The following is a 20,253-nucleotide window of genomic DNA, read 5'->3' as shown; positions in this document are numbered from 1 at the left end:
GTTATTTTGATTTAAATGTAAATAATTTTCTGTTGTGTGCTTCTCTTCTCACCTTAAGCATATCACATCAGAAATTCTTGATATTAATGTATTATCTTATAATAAGTATTAGCACTTTAATACTATAAAGTTTTAAGTCAATTTGCTACACTGCAAGCAAATACAAAGCACATTCTTTACTTCACTCCATATCCAAGGGCCCCATTTCCATGGGATCCATGGAAGCTAATTCATACAAAATAATGCACTGAGAATAAACACAAACATGACTGTAAGTCTGAAAGCTCAGATAGAATGTGCAACTTAACATTTTTGAAGCTATCCTCTGCTAAATGTCTCTTTTGTATAGTGAATAATAGAATGCTGTTCAGTAAATTACTTACCTACTGTATGCAGAGTCAACACTATGTTTTCCAGTAGCTGAATACTGCTTAATGGTTACATTCTCCTTGCAATATATATCATCTTCAAGATTCATTTTCATTATTTGCGAATTATGGTGAATAACTTCATCTGCTTTCTCCTTCTCACCAGATTCACTCTTGCAGTCTAGCTCACCATACAATTTCCTTGATACATGGCTGTCTGAGCCAGACAATGAGACAGTGTCAGTGCTGATGTTGGGATCAGGTCTGGAAAGGAAGAAGGATGTTTGGGGAAAAGAACAAGGCAGGTTATCATTATCAGAAAATCCTTTAACTCTATCATTAGGTTCCTCTGTTAACTCTGTAAAGCTGTCATGTAATGCCACTGATTTCTGTAACTGCAAAGATGCTTCCTCCATCTTCGCACGTATTTTTGAAATTTTTCTTGTTGAACTGTTTTCCTGACTAGACATATGATCAAGGAATTGCAAACTACATAAACTAAGAGAGGACCCCCTTTCATCAGACCCAGCATATAAACTTTCAGCAATATCGTATGGAATAATACCATGGTTCAGCATGTCATCTAGTTCTTGAAGAGAACCTGACCAAACAGGTGGTGACTGTAATGTATCATATGTGCAGTCAATACCCATTGGTGGTGTCACTGAGGAATTAACATCTTCTGTACTCGAATTAAGGAGCGAACTTTCAGAAGGTCCAGAGGAGCTAGTAGGTGTAAAATTATTACTTTCCACTGCTTTATGAGCAACAGGTGCAGAATGCAGTCCTGCACGAGCATTATTTGTGGGCAAGGAAGTAGGATTTTGCTTAGGATAAGGTGGCGCTGAATGAACTTCTACTCGCGACGTTACTTTTGGAGTCACTGGTCCATCATCTGCTAGGAGTTCCATCATCTGACGTTCAGCAGACACAAATGGATTGTAGACTTCTTCAGTGCTGCATCAAAACAAAGGAAAAAAATGCAGTGTTAAACACAGAATTTCACACTTGGACACTCTTCATTCACCAAATTTTGAACATCAGTAAATAAGCTTACTGTACTAATAGACACATTCATCTATAAATATGTGGTTGTGTACTATAGCTACTCAAAATTTTTTGTGGTATAATGGTAATTCTTAACTGCACATTTTATTCACATACAATACAAGGTAAAATATTAGTTTTAGTGTAAACGAAATACAACTTAAATGAAGTTCAGTGAAAATTCCAACAAAACTGAAATGGAGCAAAATCTGAAATTATGTACTTTTTCTTACATACCAGTTTTATAAAATCTATGAAAATATATATCACTTGTAATTTAGACGTCTATACAGGAAATCTATCATTAAGTTTCTCTGTTGGCTCTGCATTCATACCGCTACCACTCATTCATTCATGCACTGTGCTTTTGTAATTCATAGTCAAAACGTACATTCAACAAAAGTGTATGAATCCTGCACAATGTCCTGTTACATAATACACTTTACATGACTGCTGCTTAATCCATGAATCAGTTTATATGTGAATGTGGGGTAAGTAGAAAGTGCATCCTATATTTTAAGACTACTGCATGCTATGATCAAGAAAGACCTCAAATGGAGCGTTTAATATTATGCGTGATTTGAAAGCATGGTCGGTGAGAATTGAGTTTTATAGAGAAAAATATCTGATTAGAAAAGGCTTAATGCAAAGGGAATGATACTTTAACTGCCAAAAGTGCATGTAATGGTCTCCTATGAAACACACATTCAAGTGGACTGGGAAGTGAATCTATACCAGTAAATGGGTAGTGATGTCTGTCAACAGTTTCATTGGAATATTCTTCATCATAATGCTTTAATCATTAACTTTGTCTACTGCACAAGATCTTTTCAGAGACAACAGCTTCTGTTTACAATAATATGGGACAAACTACTGTCAACATTCTACGATGTACTTGGATGATAGTCTAACTGAAATACCTCGTACTTTACTATATGAGAGACAAAGCTTCTGCTACCTTCGGAATTTTGAAGGAAGCAATCAACTGGCAATGGAAATGACGTTCCATTGATATTTTCTGCAGGTGGCCACCAGTGCGGGAGTGTCCAAGGTACTCACCAATAAGATGGTTTTCCCAGCCAGTTTAGTGTAAAGGTTTAGTGAGTTCTGGGAACTGTCACAAGATGAAAGCCAGGAATTGTGAAATTTCCAACCACTGCAAAATTAACAAGGTCAAGAGAAATGAAACACAGGAATGACCAGGATACAGGCAAGGGTTGGTGTCTTTACAGTTTTGCAGAGAAGGAGAACTTCTACATCAATCCAAGATGAGTGTTATAAACAATTCTGAGGCAGCTAAGTTAGTGGTTTTGTGGTAGGGAGTGAGAAAGAAATAATTACACAAGGGTGGGGGAAAACTATAGAGAGAATAAAGAGGTACTTGAACCACAGGCTGAAAGTGGCAGTTTCCAGATGTGGACACAGGCAGCAAGAGAAAGAAGATGGTGGAGGAATGGTGAAACAGAGCAGGCTTGGACAGTGAACAACAATTTCATTTGTATTAAGCTACTATGGTAGCATGGAATTACTGCAACACTATAGTGTAGGCAGGGATGTAGTAATAGAGAACTGAAAATCAAAATTTTCAGTCAAAAACTGGAGAGAGAAGTGCTACCACTTCAATAAATTTCTAGAGGTGGGGTAGCATTCACAAGTGCACTACAAACTTGATACAGTTGAAAGTTAACTTAGAAGATAATACATGAAGTACCAATTGTGCCCCTAATGTGTATGGTAGGACATGAAAGTAGGGGGTGTTGATTTATACAAGATATTCATATTTGTACTGTCATGATTGGGTTGCAAAAAGCAACCACGGAAAATTGTACGTTACAGACATGGAAAATGGCATCCATGAGATGTGACCTCCACCAGCAAAAGATTTCAGATTACCATATTGGAGTTTTGAGCTCATTACCGTGCTTGCAGAAAAATAATAATGAATTAAGGATGGGTCCACCTTTTTGCAAACAGAGAAATTATTGTTCTGCTTCATCATCGAAACATGTTTCACCACACTTATGGATACTCAGTTTTTATTATTATTTTACTTTTATTTTACATTGTGTGTGTCCTGTGACTTCCAACCAAAGAGACATACATTTGTGCAGTGCAACAGAGCAGGACACAGTGTTTACAAATGAGCAGCAGAAAACATTCAGCTCAACTACACAAAAACATGTTTGGTACATAAAAACAAATTTGTCATATCTAATGACCAGCAAAATATTACAATGATGACATAGTGTACTAATTTAACCTCTTCCTGATTTTGGTTGGCAGTCACAGGACACGCATAACATAAAATAAAAGGAAAACTATAAAAAAAAAGGTCACTGAGAATGCCATAACTGTGGTGAAACATGTTTGGGTTTTAAAAGAGAACAATAAATTGTGTACTTGCAAGAAGATGGACCCATCCTTAATTCATTATTATGACTTCACATTAGTTTTGCATTCTGGTTTCTGGGTGGCAACTGCCAAGGGGAGGTGAAAAAAAGATGAAGAAGAAGAAGAAGACTGAAAAGCAGTAACATTCTATGAGTTGGAATGTGTAATGTTAGAAGTCTGAGTGTGGGAGGTAGCCAGAGAATCTGAAAAGGGAAATGCAAAGACTGGAACTTGACATTGTAAGGGGCAATGAAATGAAATAGTAAAAAGATGAAGGTAACTGGTTGGAAGAATATAGGGTATTATCAGCAGCAGGAGTGGCTTGTGGGGGTGGGCTGAATTTCTGTAGTCCTTTCCCTCCTCCTCTCTGTCCCAGCACATTATGATATTACTCCTAAAATTCAAACCTGCAATTTTTTAAGTAATAATATTTCAGTTTGGTTACTCTCAAAATTAACTGTGTAGTAATGATTGCAAACCATCTGCACTGTTTGAACATCCATGTGTCAGCTTAAACACTGTGCCATTCTGCCATAGCAGACACTACCACTTCTGACCCTCAGATTGCCAACCCATGCTGTGCAATTTCATCTTGCCCCATTTCCTCCATTTTCACCACTGAAAAGCCACCTGTAATGGCAGACACCAGACTGCAGTAGCTACAGTCCTCCTTGGTTCAGTATTTGCTTGAGGTGTCTTGTACAAGTGATATGTGCAAACAGACATGCTCATATCATTATTTCCTCCTGTACCGTTTAAACTATTGTAACCAGAAAGAGAAAATGAATAGTGCAGTGCCATATTTAAAATCTGTTAATTCTGAATATCTAACATTGCACAAAAATATGAAATTAAGGCCTGTGAGGGATCATCACCAATACTAAACTTTACACAGGATGCAAAGAACTGACAGAACCAGTATAAAAGGGACTTCAAATAGGCATACTGTATGTTAAAAAAAAAAAGTGTGCATTTGTGAATGTGAATTAAGGAGCTCACTTTTTCTGTTACTCGCACATCCTATTTGGAATCTGAGATGATGCAACAATATTGCATAGGTTGAAGAGTGTGTGCCTGATTTACAGTGGCTTCACGAAAAATGTCACAAGCATGTAAATAGCATGTTCAGTTGAGCCACATTTGAAGCCATGAATTAAAAAATATCTTTAAGCCAAGCATATACAGATTCGATAGGGTTGGATAATAATCAACTGTAATAAAAACTGGGACTCACTTTCTAAGATCTTTAACTGTCTTAAATACTGTGACTTCCATTAATGGGCTTTAAGGAGGCATGATGAAACTGATAGTTCAGATAAAACAGAGGTTTTCATAGGTCCAATAAAATACTTCCCTGAAATGAAAACACTACTAAAATCTAAACCAGCTTCATTTCTTAAATGGACCTCCAAGACAACATAAAAGTAATAACATCAATTTCTGATAGAAGTTAGAAGATAGAGAATTTTACAGGAAATTAAAATAGGTTTGTTTATACCAGTTATGCCTGATGGCACTACTGACTAGGTAGATGAGTTAAACATGTAACAATACTGACATACTGCAACACAGAAAGCTGCCCTTTTGAAGGATTTTAGGGATTTCTTTTATCTAGTGGCCAAATGACAATCTACTGTCAAATGTATAATACATGAGCTTAATAAATTATTGAAAGACAAGAGTAAACTGATTGATTTCAGAACACAGTCAACAGCAGCTATACCCAAGACAGCCTGCAATATATCTCTCACTCAAGTGAACCAACACTTTCACTTCATGCAGTATCTCTCTTCACTGATGAGAGAATCCAATTTTGATAAATTTAATGCCATATTTTAATGAGGACTTCTGCAGACAGAGGTTTCGGTACTGTATGTGAGGGAAGACCGCATAAAGCTTGGTGAAGCTGTCAATTGAATTCATTGTCTTCAAAAAAATAATCTTGCTTCCACTTTTTATGATGTACTAAAAGTATGGAAAATATCTACAACATTTCCTTTAACAATAAGTGGACCTAAACTCTGTGTCTCTGTTAGGTGCAGTCGTAAGGTGTGCGTGGGGGGTGGGGGGGAAGACAAAAGTACAGGAAGGGAAAAAGACTAAAAGACTAGCACGTGCTTTCGTGGAATAGAAGGCTGTGTAGTGCTTCAGTGGGAGCAGGGAAGGGGATAGGTAAGTGAGGGACAGGGATTAGTGATGGTTGAGGCCAGGGAGATTATAGGAAAGTAGGATTATGTATTGTAGGAAGAGTTCCCAACTTTGTGATTCAACCTTGCTACTCCTTGTCCTTCAGCTATCTATCCCCTCCCCTGTTTCCACTCCAGCACTACATAGTCTTATATTCCACCAATGCAACCACTAGTCTTTTTCTCCTCTACTTCTCTCCTTTTCTATTCCCCCCCCCCCCCCCCCCCCAACCTCATGACTGCACCCAGCGGCCGTACTCTTTCCCCACCATGTCCTCCATGTCCCAAAATCAGAGTAAACCTTCCCCCACCCCTACGCTGCCATCCCTCTTTTTCCCTGCACCAGCCCTTACCCCCACCACCCATAGATTGCTTCTCCCATCAGGCGAAGTTGCTGTACTCCGTATGGCTTTAGCAGCCGAAGACAGTGGTCATGTGCATGTCAGTTGTGCTTTTGTGACTGTGTGCATGTTTTTTACTTTAGAAGAAGGCAATTAGGCTGAAAACTGAAATTTGTAGCAATTTTTGTTGTGCCTGTGTGCAACTCTGTATCTCTTCTATATGGTGAGTAGTAATCTATTTTTTTTTTCATAATATTGCAATTATTATATCCTGGATTTTTACATTGTTCAACAATTAAGTGTGCTAATTATGGCAACAAAAGAAAAAAGCTAATTCCAGCCTGTAACAAAACAGATGTTACCAAATATGCTGTGAGGAGGGATAACCATATGGAGTTCACCTACAAGCAGAAAAGGTATATAAATATCTGTACAGCCTCCTCCCACCCTATGTACAAATTGCATGAGCAACCACTTATCTAAAGCACCAGAAAATTGTTAAATGGTAATAGGAATCAATATGAACAGGAAGATAGTTACAGTTACATTTCAGCAACTTGACTATTCTTATCAGGACTTACACAAAGCCAACACCAACAGATATATCTCAGGTTTACATGCCTCTGTTATAAACAGAGAGAGAACTGAACAGGTAATTCAATATTTAAACAGAGAGGAAAACCTAATAATCATGAGGGATTGGATTGCTATATTAGGGGAAGGAATAAAAGGAAGGATTGTAAGAGAATATGGGCTCAGCAGCAAGAATAAGAGGTGAAAGACTCTTTGAATTTTGAAATTAAGTTCAGCTAGTTCATGATTCAAACATTACAAGAGGAGGAGGTATACTCAGAAAACGCTGAGAGACACAGTTTCATTAGTCCATTGTGAGACAGAGACTCCATATTACGATATTGGTTAGCATAGATTACTCAGGAGTACACAGATTCAGATCATAATTTAGTAATGATGAAGAGAAGATTGAAAATTTAGGTAGTTTAGTCAAAGAGGAGTGGATAGATCTCAGAAGGCATGTCACATAAAAGTTTGAAAGATACCTGTAAGTACAAGAAAGGTAGCTACAAAGAAAATGTAGATAACACAACAAATACTAAAATTGATCAACTAATGAAGGAAGTGCAAAAATTTTGAGGAAAAGACAGGAATATGGCAATATAAGTCACTTAGAAATAAAATCCATATAAAATGTATGAAGCTAAGGTGATATGACTGAAGGAAAAAGGTGAAGAAATTGGAAAAGAATGGTCATCAGGACAGGTTCAGCATACAAAACAGTGCAAATAACTTTCAGAATATCTGAAAGAAGAAGCATCAACATTACAAATGCAAAATAAATATCACTGTTGAATGCAAAGGAGAGAGCTGTTAGTACAATGGCAACCTCTATGAGGGTGAGGAACAATCTGCTAATCTAATGGAATAGAAAATTAGTTTCAATATCAGAAGACAGAAGGGACAGATAAAATTAATTGAGAATTTCTAAAATTATTATTCAAATTAATGTGTAGAATCTGTGGAATGGAGACATGCTATCAGATTTCTTCCACAACATCCCAAAGTGGAGAAATGAGAAAATTACTGTACAATCAGTCTGATAGCTCTCACACACAAATGGCTGGCCAGAATAATACAAAATAGAATGGAAAAGAAAATCAGAAGATCTGTTACATGATGACCACTCTGGCTTTAGGAAGGGAAAGGGGATCAAAGCGGCAGTTCTAAGATCACACTTGATAATGGACAGCAGACTTATATAAAAAAAAAAAAAAAACACCTTACATGGGGCTTGATGACTAAGAAAAAGTGTTTGTCAATGTAAAGTGACGAAAGATGTTTGAGCTCCTGAGAAAAATAAGTATACACAATAGAGAAATACTGAAAATGTAGGAAATTTACAAGAACCGAGAGGGAATAATAAGAATGGAAGAAACTTGAATAAAAAATAAAATAAAATATAAAAAAAGCTGTAAGGCGGAGATGTCATCATCTCCTCTACTTTTACATTTGTAGGCCTATATCAAAGAGACAATGAAGAAAATAAAATAAAAGCTCATAAGCAGGATTAAAATTTCAAATGAAAGATAGAAATGATTAGGTTCCCTGATGAAACCGTTCGTAAAAGTCAAGAAAATTTGAAGGACCTATTGAATGAAATGAACAGCCTAAAGAGTGCAGAACATGGATTCTAAGTCAACCAAAGGCAGTCAAACATTTTGAGGAGTACCAGACATAAGACTAGCAACATCTTTAGTAGCAAAATTGAAAGTCACTTAATAGATTAAATGAAGGAATTCTGCTGCTTTGGAAGAAAAATGTAGTATGGTACATACAATGAGAAGGTCATAAGACGTATACAAGAAAAGGCAAAGAAAAGAAGCATTCTTCACCAAAATAAGGCGACTGGTATCTTAGGCCTTAATTTGAAAAAGGAATTTACGAGAATTTACATAAGGACCTTAGCATTTAGGAAACGGGTTGGTAATGCTTGCAAGCTAGGCTGCCCTGCATAACTGGCACGATGTGCAGGTAGTATCAGAATGTGTTCCAGTGGTTATAAGTGTGGATGAGCAGGGCTGAGCAGAGAAAGAAGAAAAAAAGGGATGGATAGTGAGAGGGACGAGGATGAGATGGGCAGAGCAAGAGGGAAAGAGGAGAGGGGTAGAGAGGGATTGAAGAGATGGATAGTGATAGGAGGGGGTTGAGATGGACAGAGAAAGGGGGAAGAGGAGACAGACAAGGGAGGAGAAAATAGAAAGAGAGAGAGGATGAGATGTGTAGAGAGAGTGGGGTGGAGATGATGGATAGAGAGTGGTGGAGAAAAAGATGAACACAGGCAGTGGGAAAAGGAGATTGTGAGAGAAAGGTGTGGAGGAGATGGACACATATGGGGGAAGGAACTGGAGAGAGAGGGGGGGGGGGAGAAAGAGGAAGACAGTGAGAGGGGAAGGGCGAGATCATCTGAGAGAGGGGGTAGGGAGATGGACAAAGGCAGGGGGAGGAGAAGATGGTCAGAGAGAGGGATGAGATGGCCTGAGGGGAGAAGGATATTGAAAGAGAGGGGAAAGAGCTGATGGACATAGAGTGGAGATATGGTGAGGAAGAGAGGGACAATGTGATGGGGAAGACAGGAGGTGGGGAGAAGAGTGGGGAGGAAGAAGATAGGCAGAGAGAGTGGGAAGGAGATGGACAAAGAGAGGGGGAAGGTGATGGACAGACAGAGGGGCATGGAGGAGATGGACAGAGATAAGGTGAGCAGGAGATGGTCAGATGGAGTAGGGGAGGGACATGGATAAAGAGAAGGGAAGGAGGAGATGGTCAGACAGATGGGGAGGAGGGGATGGACACAGTGGGGGGCAGAATGGACAAGAAAGAGGGGGAGGAGAATATGGTCAGAAAGGGGATGGTGGGGAAGAGGCAGACAGAAAGAGGGGCAGGATGAGACAGATAGGGAGAGGGAGGGATAGGCAATGGGGGAGAAGAAGATGGGCAAGAGACGGGATGATGAGATGGACAGAAAGAGGGGGAGGTACATATGACAGAGAAACAGGGAAGAGGAGATGGTCACTGATAGGGGGAAGGAGAAGATTGTCAGAGATAGGTGGGTGGAGGGGATGGACAGAGAGAGGGGAACAATGAAGGCTAGATGGACAGAGAGAGAGGCAAGAGGAGATGGACAGACAGATGGACAGGAGGAGTTGGACAGATGCAGGGGCTGGGGAGGAGGAGATGGACCTAGAGAGGTGGAGGTGATGGACAAAGAAAAGTGAGAGGAGGAGAAGGACAGTGAGAGAGTGGAGGAAGTGATGGACAGAGGAGGGGGGAGGGGCAGAATGAGTTGTACAGATAGAGAGGGCAGGAGGAGATGGAAAGAGATAGGGGAAGGAGGAGATGGACACAGAGAGGAGGGGAAAATCTGTGTGTGTGTGTGTGTGTGTGTGTGTGTGTGTGTGTGTGTGTGTGTGATCCTAAACCACAGAATAAATTTCAACCAAATTTGGTATACATACTATTTATTTTCTGGAAATAAATACTATGGATGAAAGAACCGCTTCCTATAAGGGTGGGGGTGAAGGTGAAAATGAGGTGACTTAGGAGATGGACAGAAAGAAGTATGGGGAAGAGATGGACTGCCAGTGGGGGTAGGAGGAAATGGACAAAGCAAAGAGAGACAATGAGATGGACAGACAGAGGGAAGAGGGACAGACGGACAGACTGGGAAGAGAAATGAGATGGATGTAGATGGTGGGAGGAGGAGATCGATGGAGAGAAGGAAGAGGAGGATAAGGGCAGTGAGAGGGGGAAGAGGAGATAGGGGAAGAAAGCAGATAGACAGAGAGAGGAGGGGGGAGGAGATGGAGAGAGGGAATGGGGAGGAGGAAGATGTGTACTAAGCATGCGGAAGATGGAGAAGATTAGAGGGTAGGTAAAAAGAAAGAGGGTGTGAAAGGCAGGTGGAAGAGAGACATTTTGCAAAGAAGCAGGAGGGTGAGGGGATCAATAAGTACTGAGGAAACTCTAGGTATTCAGCTAGATACTTAATGAAGTGTAAAGAATACTGCATTAAAGATCTCAAATTTGTTGATTTCAAGTAAACTGCTTTATGTCTGTTAGATCATAATAATTCTGAATCTTAAAGAGAAATGCAACAAATAGTGACTCAGTTAAAATAATAGATTCAGGAAAGTTATAACTTTTTTAAGTATAACTAATCTGAACTTGTAAAGAAATTGTCTCATAGTTCAGTGAGGACAAGTAAAAGAATTTAAATAATATTAATTTAGCTTGGAATTTTCTCATTTTTAAATTCCATGCATTTTGATATTCCTGAAACAATGTGATGTAAAAGTTTTCAATTGGGCCAAATTAAAGCATAGTCTCCATATAAAGATAAAAGTTTTTTTTCCCTTCACCAGGGACAAATATATCACCAGAGCCAAATGCCAGGATAGTTGCCTTGCAAAGGGCACACCCGATCTCCTTTCCCATCTTTTCAAAAACTAAGCTTGTGTTCCGTTTCTAATGGTTGTGCTGCTGAAGGGATGTTAAACTCTAATCTTCCTTCCTTCCTTCCCAATGGCCATATGCACCAAAGAAAAAATGAGAGGAGTACTCTGTACTCTAAACAGACTGTGGAGATTACTCACAGAATGCAGCTGTTTCAGTGAAGAAAAAGTTTGTGAGTCGATAAATCACTTAAAAAGTGGACATGTTTCTGTCTGCACCAAGGCCATCCACTTCAGAAACAGACAGTAACATCAAGATGTTGAGATAACAATTCAAAATGATCACTGTACTAAAATTGAGAATAATATCAGACACAATTTAGTGTCTGTGTCCACCTGAGAATTTCTAAAATATCTAAAATATCACAAAGTTTGTACTTGCTGGATACCATATCAACTAACAGACAAACAGAAACAGAAAATTTTTGAAATGTCAAATTACCCGTGAACAGTGTAGGAAAAGACACATTGCTACTTACTGTAAAGAAGACACGTCAAGTTGCAGACAGGCACAATTAAAAGACACTTACACAGCTTTTGGTCACAGCCTTCATCAGTAAAAGAGACACACACCATTAAAATACATAAGTAAGCACACCTCATGCATACACAACTGCCAACTGCAGCATCTCAGGCCGCAGTGCAACTATCACGTGGGATTTTTGAAAATTACATTTGAGGCATTTTGAAGAGGAAGGTGAAGACTAGACAGTTACAAAGCAATCACAGGTGAGATGTGGTTCCATCACTATGAATCACAGAGTAAGTGGTAGAGCACAATGTTCAAACATCCATCTACACCTACAACAAAAAAGTTCAAAAGTTGCATGATTTTCTGCAGGGAGGTTGCTGACGACCGTGTTTTGCAATATGTGAGCTACATCATGATTTGTTACACTTATAAATGTCAAACTGTGAATAGTAATAGCTACTGTAACTTACTGTGAGATCTGAAACCAAAATTAAAATGAAGAAAGAAGGTAAGATTTCAAAACATGTGGTTTTGCTTGAGGATAGTGCTTGCACTAAAACATTTGTGAAAAACAATTCATTGCACTTAAAATATTGTTTTTGAGCAGTTAGAACACCCACTGTGCCATCCTAACCTAGTTCCACCTGATTTTTAGCTTTTTGGGGGAATGAAGGAGCATCTGATGTAATACGACTTTACATCGGATGATGAGGTTTTGCAAGTGGCATAAAATGGGTATGCATGATGCCACAAAGGTTCTTGCAGAATTGAATTAAGAAGCTTGACAAGAGGTGGACCAAGTGCACAGTACTTGCGGGAAATTATGTATAAAATAATGTTACTTTCAATATTGTTCCCAATAAAAAGTTTCTGTTCAATTTTTTTTCATTTTTTGACTCTCATATGAAAAGCGAAGACATGGGAGTTCTGTTAAAAGTTAATACTAGGTAGCTGTGATCTAACAGGCTGAACTTGTAAAAGATCATAAATGCTAATACCAAATTGTTCACTGAGCTTTTTTATTTATTTATTTTATTATCCATCTTTAGGCATTAAAAATGCAATTGATGTCGTCATTTGTGTACATAGACAGTTTACATAACTAACAGAAATGGTGTAATATATTGTAGATCATTATTGTCTAATAAGATACAAAAATTTGTCCTTGATGCTGCACAAGGTATTTGCATTATATATACATGTATAAGTTTAATCTAAATGAAACTATATTAGTACCAGTACTTAAGATAATCTTTAGTGCACGTTATAAACTCTTCTATTGTATACAAAGCTTTTTCTCTAAGCCATTTCTTTGTGACACTTTTAAACTCATTCAGTGAAACATTATGTGCCTCTATTGCCAACATGTTAAATAGTTTTACTCCCATGTACGTATAACTGTCTTGAGTTTTCTTTAGTCTAGCAACTGGGATGTCAATTTGCTGTTTTACATGTGTGTCATGGTGATGGATAGATTGTCGTAGTTTGTGACTGTGTTGGTTTTATTTTGTGTGTATCAGACAACTTAGTATAAAGAGGGCTGCAACTGTTAGTATTTTTAGATTTTTTAAATATGGTCTACAAGACTCGTTATTTCTGACTCCATGGATGCATCTGACTGCCTTCCTTTGCCAAATGAAAACTTGTTTCGCTCCGGGGGAGTTTCCCAACAACAAAGTGGCATATGTTAAATGGGTGTGGAAAAAGGCATAGTATGCATTGAGTAATAACTTACCACTAACACATGACATTAGTTTACCTAACAAATATGTCACACGTGCTAACTTAGTACAAATATAATCGGTATGACTCTTCCACGTTAATTTTGAGTCAAGATGGATCCCAAGTAGTTTAGCTGAGACACAATCAATCTTATCACTCTTAACACACAAGCTAAAGAGAATATTTACAGTTTTATCATGATTTATATACAAGTCATTGAGTTGGAACCACTTGATGGCTGCTCTGTGATGAGCCTCATTTTCCTTGTTTAATTTTCCTAAATCTTTCCCTGCTGTAACAAAAGTTGTATCATCTGCATAGAGTGTGGATTTACATAACATGGTGCTGGGCAAGTCATTTACATATATTATAAAAAGTAAAGGTCCAAACACAGAGCCTTGTGGTACACCCTGCATGATATCCAAGACATTTGACCTCATATTGTTAAAATGCACAATTTATTTTCTGTCACTCAGATAAGATCTGATCAGAGATAGTTCTGAGCCTCTAATAGCATAGCAGTGCAGTTTTTCTAGTAGTATCCTGTGACTGACAGAGTCAAATGCCTTGCTGAGGTCCACAAGAGTGGCATTAACTGATAATCCTGATTCGAATGATGACAATATATATGAAACAACATCTTTAGCTGCTTTTGCCATTGCAGGCCGGATCTGAAGCCATACTGAGAGTCACTAAGAATATTATTCACAGACAGATGTTGACTGATTTGGAGCTGTATGCAATATTCCACTACTTTTGATATGATGGGTACAAGGGAGATTGGATGGTAATTATTAGGACAAGACTTGTCACCTTTCTTGTGCAGTGGAGTAACGACTGCTATTTTTAAGGATGAAGGGAAACAGCCACTGCAAACATCTGGTTCATAAGAGAACAGAATGGATGTGCTATTACATCTGCTACTTTTTTTATTACAAAATTGGAGAGACCATAAATGTCTTCTGATTTTGAGTAACTTAATTTTGCTATTGCAGTTTTAACATCTGTTACTTTTACTTCTTTCCATCTAAACACAGGAACCATATCCTCAAAATTTTGTAGAAATGAATTTCTATTATTTGAGGTATGGTTGTTGTCACATTTATGGATATGTTCATTTGCAGCACTGTTATTCATACTGGCAGCATTAATGAAGAAGGTGTTGAAATCATCCAGTGTGATACAAGCACCACATGAATTATTTTTGTTAACATCTTCATTTCTACCCAGATGAGTCTTGATAACAGTCCAGGCTGCTTTGCATTTATTTTGGGACTTATTAATATAATCATCATTTGCCTTGCACTTGCTTAACCTAATTTCTGCCTCGTATTTGTTCCTAAAACTTAAGTAGTTTGCTTTTTTGGCTTCACTATTTTTTGATTTGTCATAGCAAATCATTAACAGAGTTTGAGCCTTTGTAGATCAGGTCTGAACCAGTTATGCACAGACGTGAGACCATGTTTCCTCATAGTTCCCTTATTTTTTCTCATTACTTTAGGGCAGCAAGTTTTAAATGTATCGGACAATGCACTAATGAATAATGTAAACGCTTTTTCAATATGATTACTTTCCAGCAGAATGTAATTCCAATTTGTCATCTTTATTTGTGTTCTGTAGTTATCAATGTTCTCTCCATTCAAAAGCCTAATGTACTTAATTTTATTGGAGACAGATGCTGGCTCTTTTGTTATCAATTTTAACCAAATACCTTTATGGTCTGATAAAAAATGAGTATTGAATAGCCCTAGTTCATACCGATTTGTCTCAACATTTGTGGTTACATTATCAAGACAGGCAGACTGTCTTGTTGGGTTTTCATTAATGCAGTGCAGGTCATGCGATCTTAGCATATTCAGAAGATTAAGTTGTTTAGGTGTGTTCTGCCTTATATCAATATTTACGTCACCAAAAATTAAAATCCTATATTTAGGCCACTTATCGAGGTGTAGTATCAGTTTCTGTAAGGCCTGTGCAAATACTTCAACATCATTATCAAGTGTGCGGTATACAGACACAATTCTGAGTTTTAACATGGGCAGGAACATTGCTGCTATTTCCAGTACATTTTCTATACAGTTGGTCGGTTGGTTGTTTCGGGGAAGGAGACCAGACAGCGAGCTCATCGGTCTCATCGGATTAGGGAAAGACTGGGAAGGAAGTCGGCCGTGCCCTTTCAAAGGAACCATCCCGGCATTTGCCTGGAGCGATTTAGGGAAATCGCGGAAAACCTAAATCAGGATGGCCGGACGTGGGATTGAACCATCGTCCTCCCGAATGCGAGTCCAGTGTCTAACCACTGCGCCACCTCGCTCGGTTTTCTATACAGTAATCATTAACACTAAGGGCACTGTAATCCAAGTCTATACCACTACTAACATATAAAGAGGCTCCCCCATAGTTGTGTGTTGGTCTACAATAACCTGTTACTAAATCAAAGCCTGTTAGTGTAGTTGAAGAAAAATGCCCCACATAGGAAGATGACAGTTAATGGACACAGAAGCTTCACCAAATGTGGCCATTACAATCATATACTGTGTATCTCCACAACATTTATGCCAAATTGAACTTTATGCCCATGACACAAACTCAATGAAAGATGGAAAATACACTCCTGGAAATTGAAATAAGAACACCGTGAATTCATTGTCCCAGGAAGGGGAAACTTTATTGACACATTCCTGGGGTCAGATACATCACATGATCACACTGACAGAACCACAGGCACATAGACACAGGCAACAGAGCATGCACAATGTCGGCACTAGTACAGTGTATATCCACCTTACGCAGCAATGCAGGCTGCTATTCTCCCATGGAGACGATCGTAGAGATGCTGGATGTAGTCCTGTGGAATGGCTTGCCATGCCATTTCCACATGGCGCCTCAGTTGGACCAGCGTTCGTGCTGGACGTGCAGACCGCGTGAGACGATGCTTCATCCAGTCCCAAACATGCTCAATGGGGGACAGATCCGGAGATCTTGCTGGCCAGGGTAGTTGACTTACACCTTGTAGAGTACGTTGGGTGGCACGGGATACATGCGGACGTGCATTGTCCCGTTGGAACAGCAAGTTCCCTTGCCGGTCTAGGAATGGTAGAACGATGGGTTCGATGACGGTTTGGATGTACCGTGCACTATTCAGTGTCCCCTCGACGATCACCAGTGGTGTACGGCCAGTGTAGGAGATCGCTCCCCACACCATGATGCCGGGTGTTGGCCCTGTGTGCCTCGGTCGTATGCAGTCCTGATTGTGGCGCTCACCTGCACGGCGCCAAACACGCATACGACCATCATTGGCACCAAGGCAGAAGCGACTCTCATCGCTGAAGACGACACGTCTCCATTCGTCCCTCCATTCACGCCTGTCGCGACACCACTGGAGGCGGGCTGCACGATGTTGGGGCGTGAGTGGAAGACGGCCTAACGGTGTGCGGGACCGTAGCCCAGCTTCATGGAGACGGTTGCGAATGGTCCTCGCCGATACCCCAGGAGCAACAGTGTCCCTAATTTGCTGGGAAGTGGCGGTGCGGTCCCCTACGGCACTGCGTAGGATCCTACGGTCTTGGCGTGCATCCGTGCGTCGCTGCGGTCCGGTCCCAGGTCGACGGGCACGTGCACCTTCCGCCGACCACTGGCGACAACATCGATGTACTGTGGAGACCTAATGCCCCACGTGTTGAGCAATTCGGCGGTACGTCCACCCGGCCTCCCGCATGCCCACTATACGCCCTCGCTCAAAGTCCGTCAACTGCACATACGGTTCACGTCCACGCTGTCGCGGCATGCTACCAGTGTTAAAGACTGCGATGGAGCTCCGTATGCCATGGCAAACTGGCTGACACTGACGGCGGCGGTGCACAAATGCTGCGCAGCTAGCGCCATTCGACAGCCAACACCGCGGTTCCTGGTGTGTCCGCTGTGCCGTGCGTGTGATCATTGCTTGTACAGCCCTCTCGTAGTGTCCGGAGCAAGTATGGTGGGTCTGACACACCGGTGTCAATGTGTTCTTTTTTCCATTTCCAGGAGTGTATGTATACTCAAAACAAGTACCAACCAGTGTCAACGATTAACATTAACCCTTCCCCCTCCTTTCCACAAAAACATACACACACACTAAAAAGCAAAGCACAGTGAGATACAACAGTTGGCTTTCTACAGAATGCTAGTGTTACGCTATTTCTATGAGAACTCTAATAAGGAAAAAGAAATGCTGTGATGAAAGAATACTCTACAGCAGTTAATCTGGAATGTGTTTAACTTTCATGCAAATTCATTTACAATGAGAGTGACTATGCTCCATACAACAAAACTGTGTATTTTATGAAACCATCTATTAAAAACTAAATACTAATAAAAACAAAACTGAAACAGTGCTACATGTTTACTATGCAAATCTATCTAAATTGTTGCAGTGTGGTTTAATATTCTGGGAAAATGCAAGATTTCATACCAATCATTTAAAATTAAAAAATAACAAAAAATATCAAAGAGACACCAACAGAGAAACTACAGGAGCATTTTTTAACAAATTTAAAACGTGACTCCTCCAGTGTTTAGAATGCATGTGTTATTTGAAATCACATAGGACTGAATTCACAGATACTAGAAGTAGGAATAATTCTCATAGAAAATATAAAGAAATACATAGCAAGGCCCTATTCAGAAAAGTAAGCTGTACAAATTCAAACTGATCTTCAACTTGTTGCCTCTAGAAATGGAGAAATAAAAACATTTGGGTGCTTTAAGGAAAATAGTTGCCTTTCACATAAATAATATTCCTGCTTCTTCTCTGTTTTGAATTTTTCAGTTCAGCTGCATACGCAAAAAGCTGTCAAAGAGAGCCTGGCATCGAGCAACAGTGGTTGTGTGAGTGATGTTAAATTGTTTAACACTCTTAATTTCACTCACACAATCATTATTTTCCTTTACAAAGCTCACTTTGAAAGCTTCTTGTGTACTGAACTGCAATGAAACAATCAAAATGGAGAAGCAACAGCAGCATATGATTTACATGAAAAGCAACACACACACATCACACATATTCTTGAACAAAATGACAGACTCGTCAATGTCAATAATTTATATACTGTATATCAGTTGTGCTTCATAGTTACTGGTTCTGAGGTCAAGCTGCACCAAAAGATAAAATAAAATATACATTTCAATAATTTATTAAAGAATTTAAACTATCAGGAAGCATTTATAGTTTTCTCCACACAAATTTAAATAATAAGAGTCAACATTTTTTAGAACTGTTCATAATGGCTTTTCCTTGAAATGTTAGCTAGCTCCATGTACCAGAGGTTTTAAAGTGTGGTTTACACACAGTACAACTCTTACGGTCTCTGGAAGACTCAGTTATCTGAGCCTAAGGGAATCATACCAACCTCCACATAATTTTCACAGTCCACTGCTTACAATGATGGGGAATCAACAAAGTGGCAGAACCTTCACTCTCAAATCCCCTTCTATGTATTTCTCTATCACACTTTGATCTGTCATTAATCACTGTTTACTAATAATGTTTTGATAGTGTTAAAGATATCTGTTTGTTTCTGGCATTGTCAATTCTTGCCATTGTAATAACAGCATATAAAATATGTCATTATTTCACAACAGTGCAGTAGACTAAAATAATAGAAGAGTCATAACCTCAAGCCTAACAGATGGGCTCATTACTGTAAAGTGGGCCACTTACGGCCATATCCTGTCCCAGTGTTGCATAACGGTGCTCACAAGGTATCGCTGTCCACCTGCCAGTCAGCACCCAGATGGTTATTATAACCTGGGGCACTTTGTCACATTGCATATGTGACTTCTGCAGCAGCAGTATCACAACAAGCCCACTTTAGGGTGAATAAACACTGGCTGTCTACGTTGGGAATGCATCCAAGCAGTCAGTCATTAAGTAGTCATCCATCATAGTGTCACCCTTTCCAAGATGTCACCACTGCTCTGCCATTATCCTGGCAGAACCACATGCCAAGGGCATACAGCCACCATCTGACGGGCCGAGGATTGAACTGAGGCCAATGGGATGCTTGCCAACCAGTCCTAGCCTGAGGTTTGTTCCCTAGATATCTGCGCCAGTTGCATGTCACTACAGGGCAGAACTCAGTGTCTTGCAACTCAGCTGGCCATAACAGTCTGCCACATCAGCTCCGTTGTTGCTCATGCCACATCCGATGCTGTCATCTGTCACAGCCATCAAATCCTGAGCAATGGCTCCACCATCTCCTCCAAAAGGAAAAGGAATGCTGTATCCTCAGCTGTCACCTATGTCATAGCCACAGACTGCACAGTGAGATTGCTTTGCCATCTCCTCCTTAGGAAAGAGGAGTATCCCTGGCTGGTACCTTACAATCCAGCCACCACCACACAGCAGAGATGCAGGGATTGCCACCCCACCAAGGCACAACCAACTCAACTGCAGCTCATCATGCCTTCAGCAAACACTCCTGTATCTGGTGGTACAACATTTGCCAAATGCAGCACTGCTGTTATTGACACTAGCTCAGTTCCATGATGCATGTGATATGAGCACAATTTCCCAGTATTCCTCCACTGGACAGCTTTTTTAGATGCCATCCAGCAGCTCACAAGTCAATCTGCAAGTTCCATTTCCAGTTCACAAGTTTGACATCAACATTCTATGAATTCTATTCATCAAGGTGCAGCAAGTGCTAGTCAGAACCAAGA

At 39.8% G+C, this 20,253-nt stretch overlaps 1 protein-coding gene across 1 annotated transcript in view; it reads right to left on the bottom strand.

Annotated features, from left to right (window-relative positions):
- The window catches only part of LOC126162311 (uncharacterized), a 355,605-nt gene that overhangs the window by 73,538 nt on the left and 261,814 nt on the right, over positions 1-20,253 (bottom strand). Inside the window, exon 7 of the mRNA XM_049918734.1 lies at positions 384-1,325. Within this exon, the coding sequence (XP_049774691.1) occupies positions 384-1,325 (942 nt within the window). The remainder of the gene's footprint in view (positions 1-383; positions 1,326-20,253) is intronic.

Source organism: Schistocerca cancellata, chromosome 2 (assembly GCF_023864275.1).
Source record: "Schistocerca cancellata isolate TAMUIC-IGC-003103 chromosome 2, iqSchCanc2.1, whole genome shotgun sequence".
Lineage (NCBI taxonomy): Eukaryota > Metazoa > Arthropoda > Insecta > Orthoptera > Acrididae > Schistocerca > Schistocerca cancellata.
Note: the sequence above shows the minus strand (reverse complement) of the source record. Positions and strands in the feature narration are given on the sequence as shown.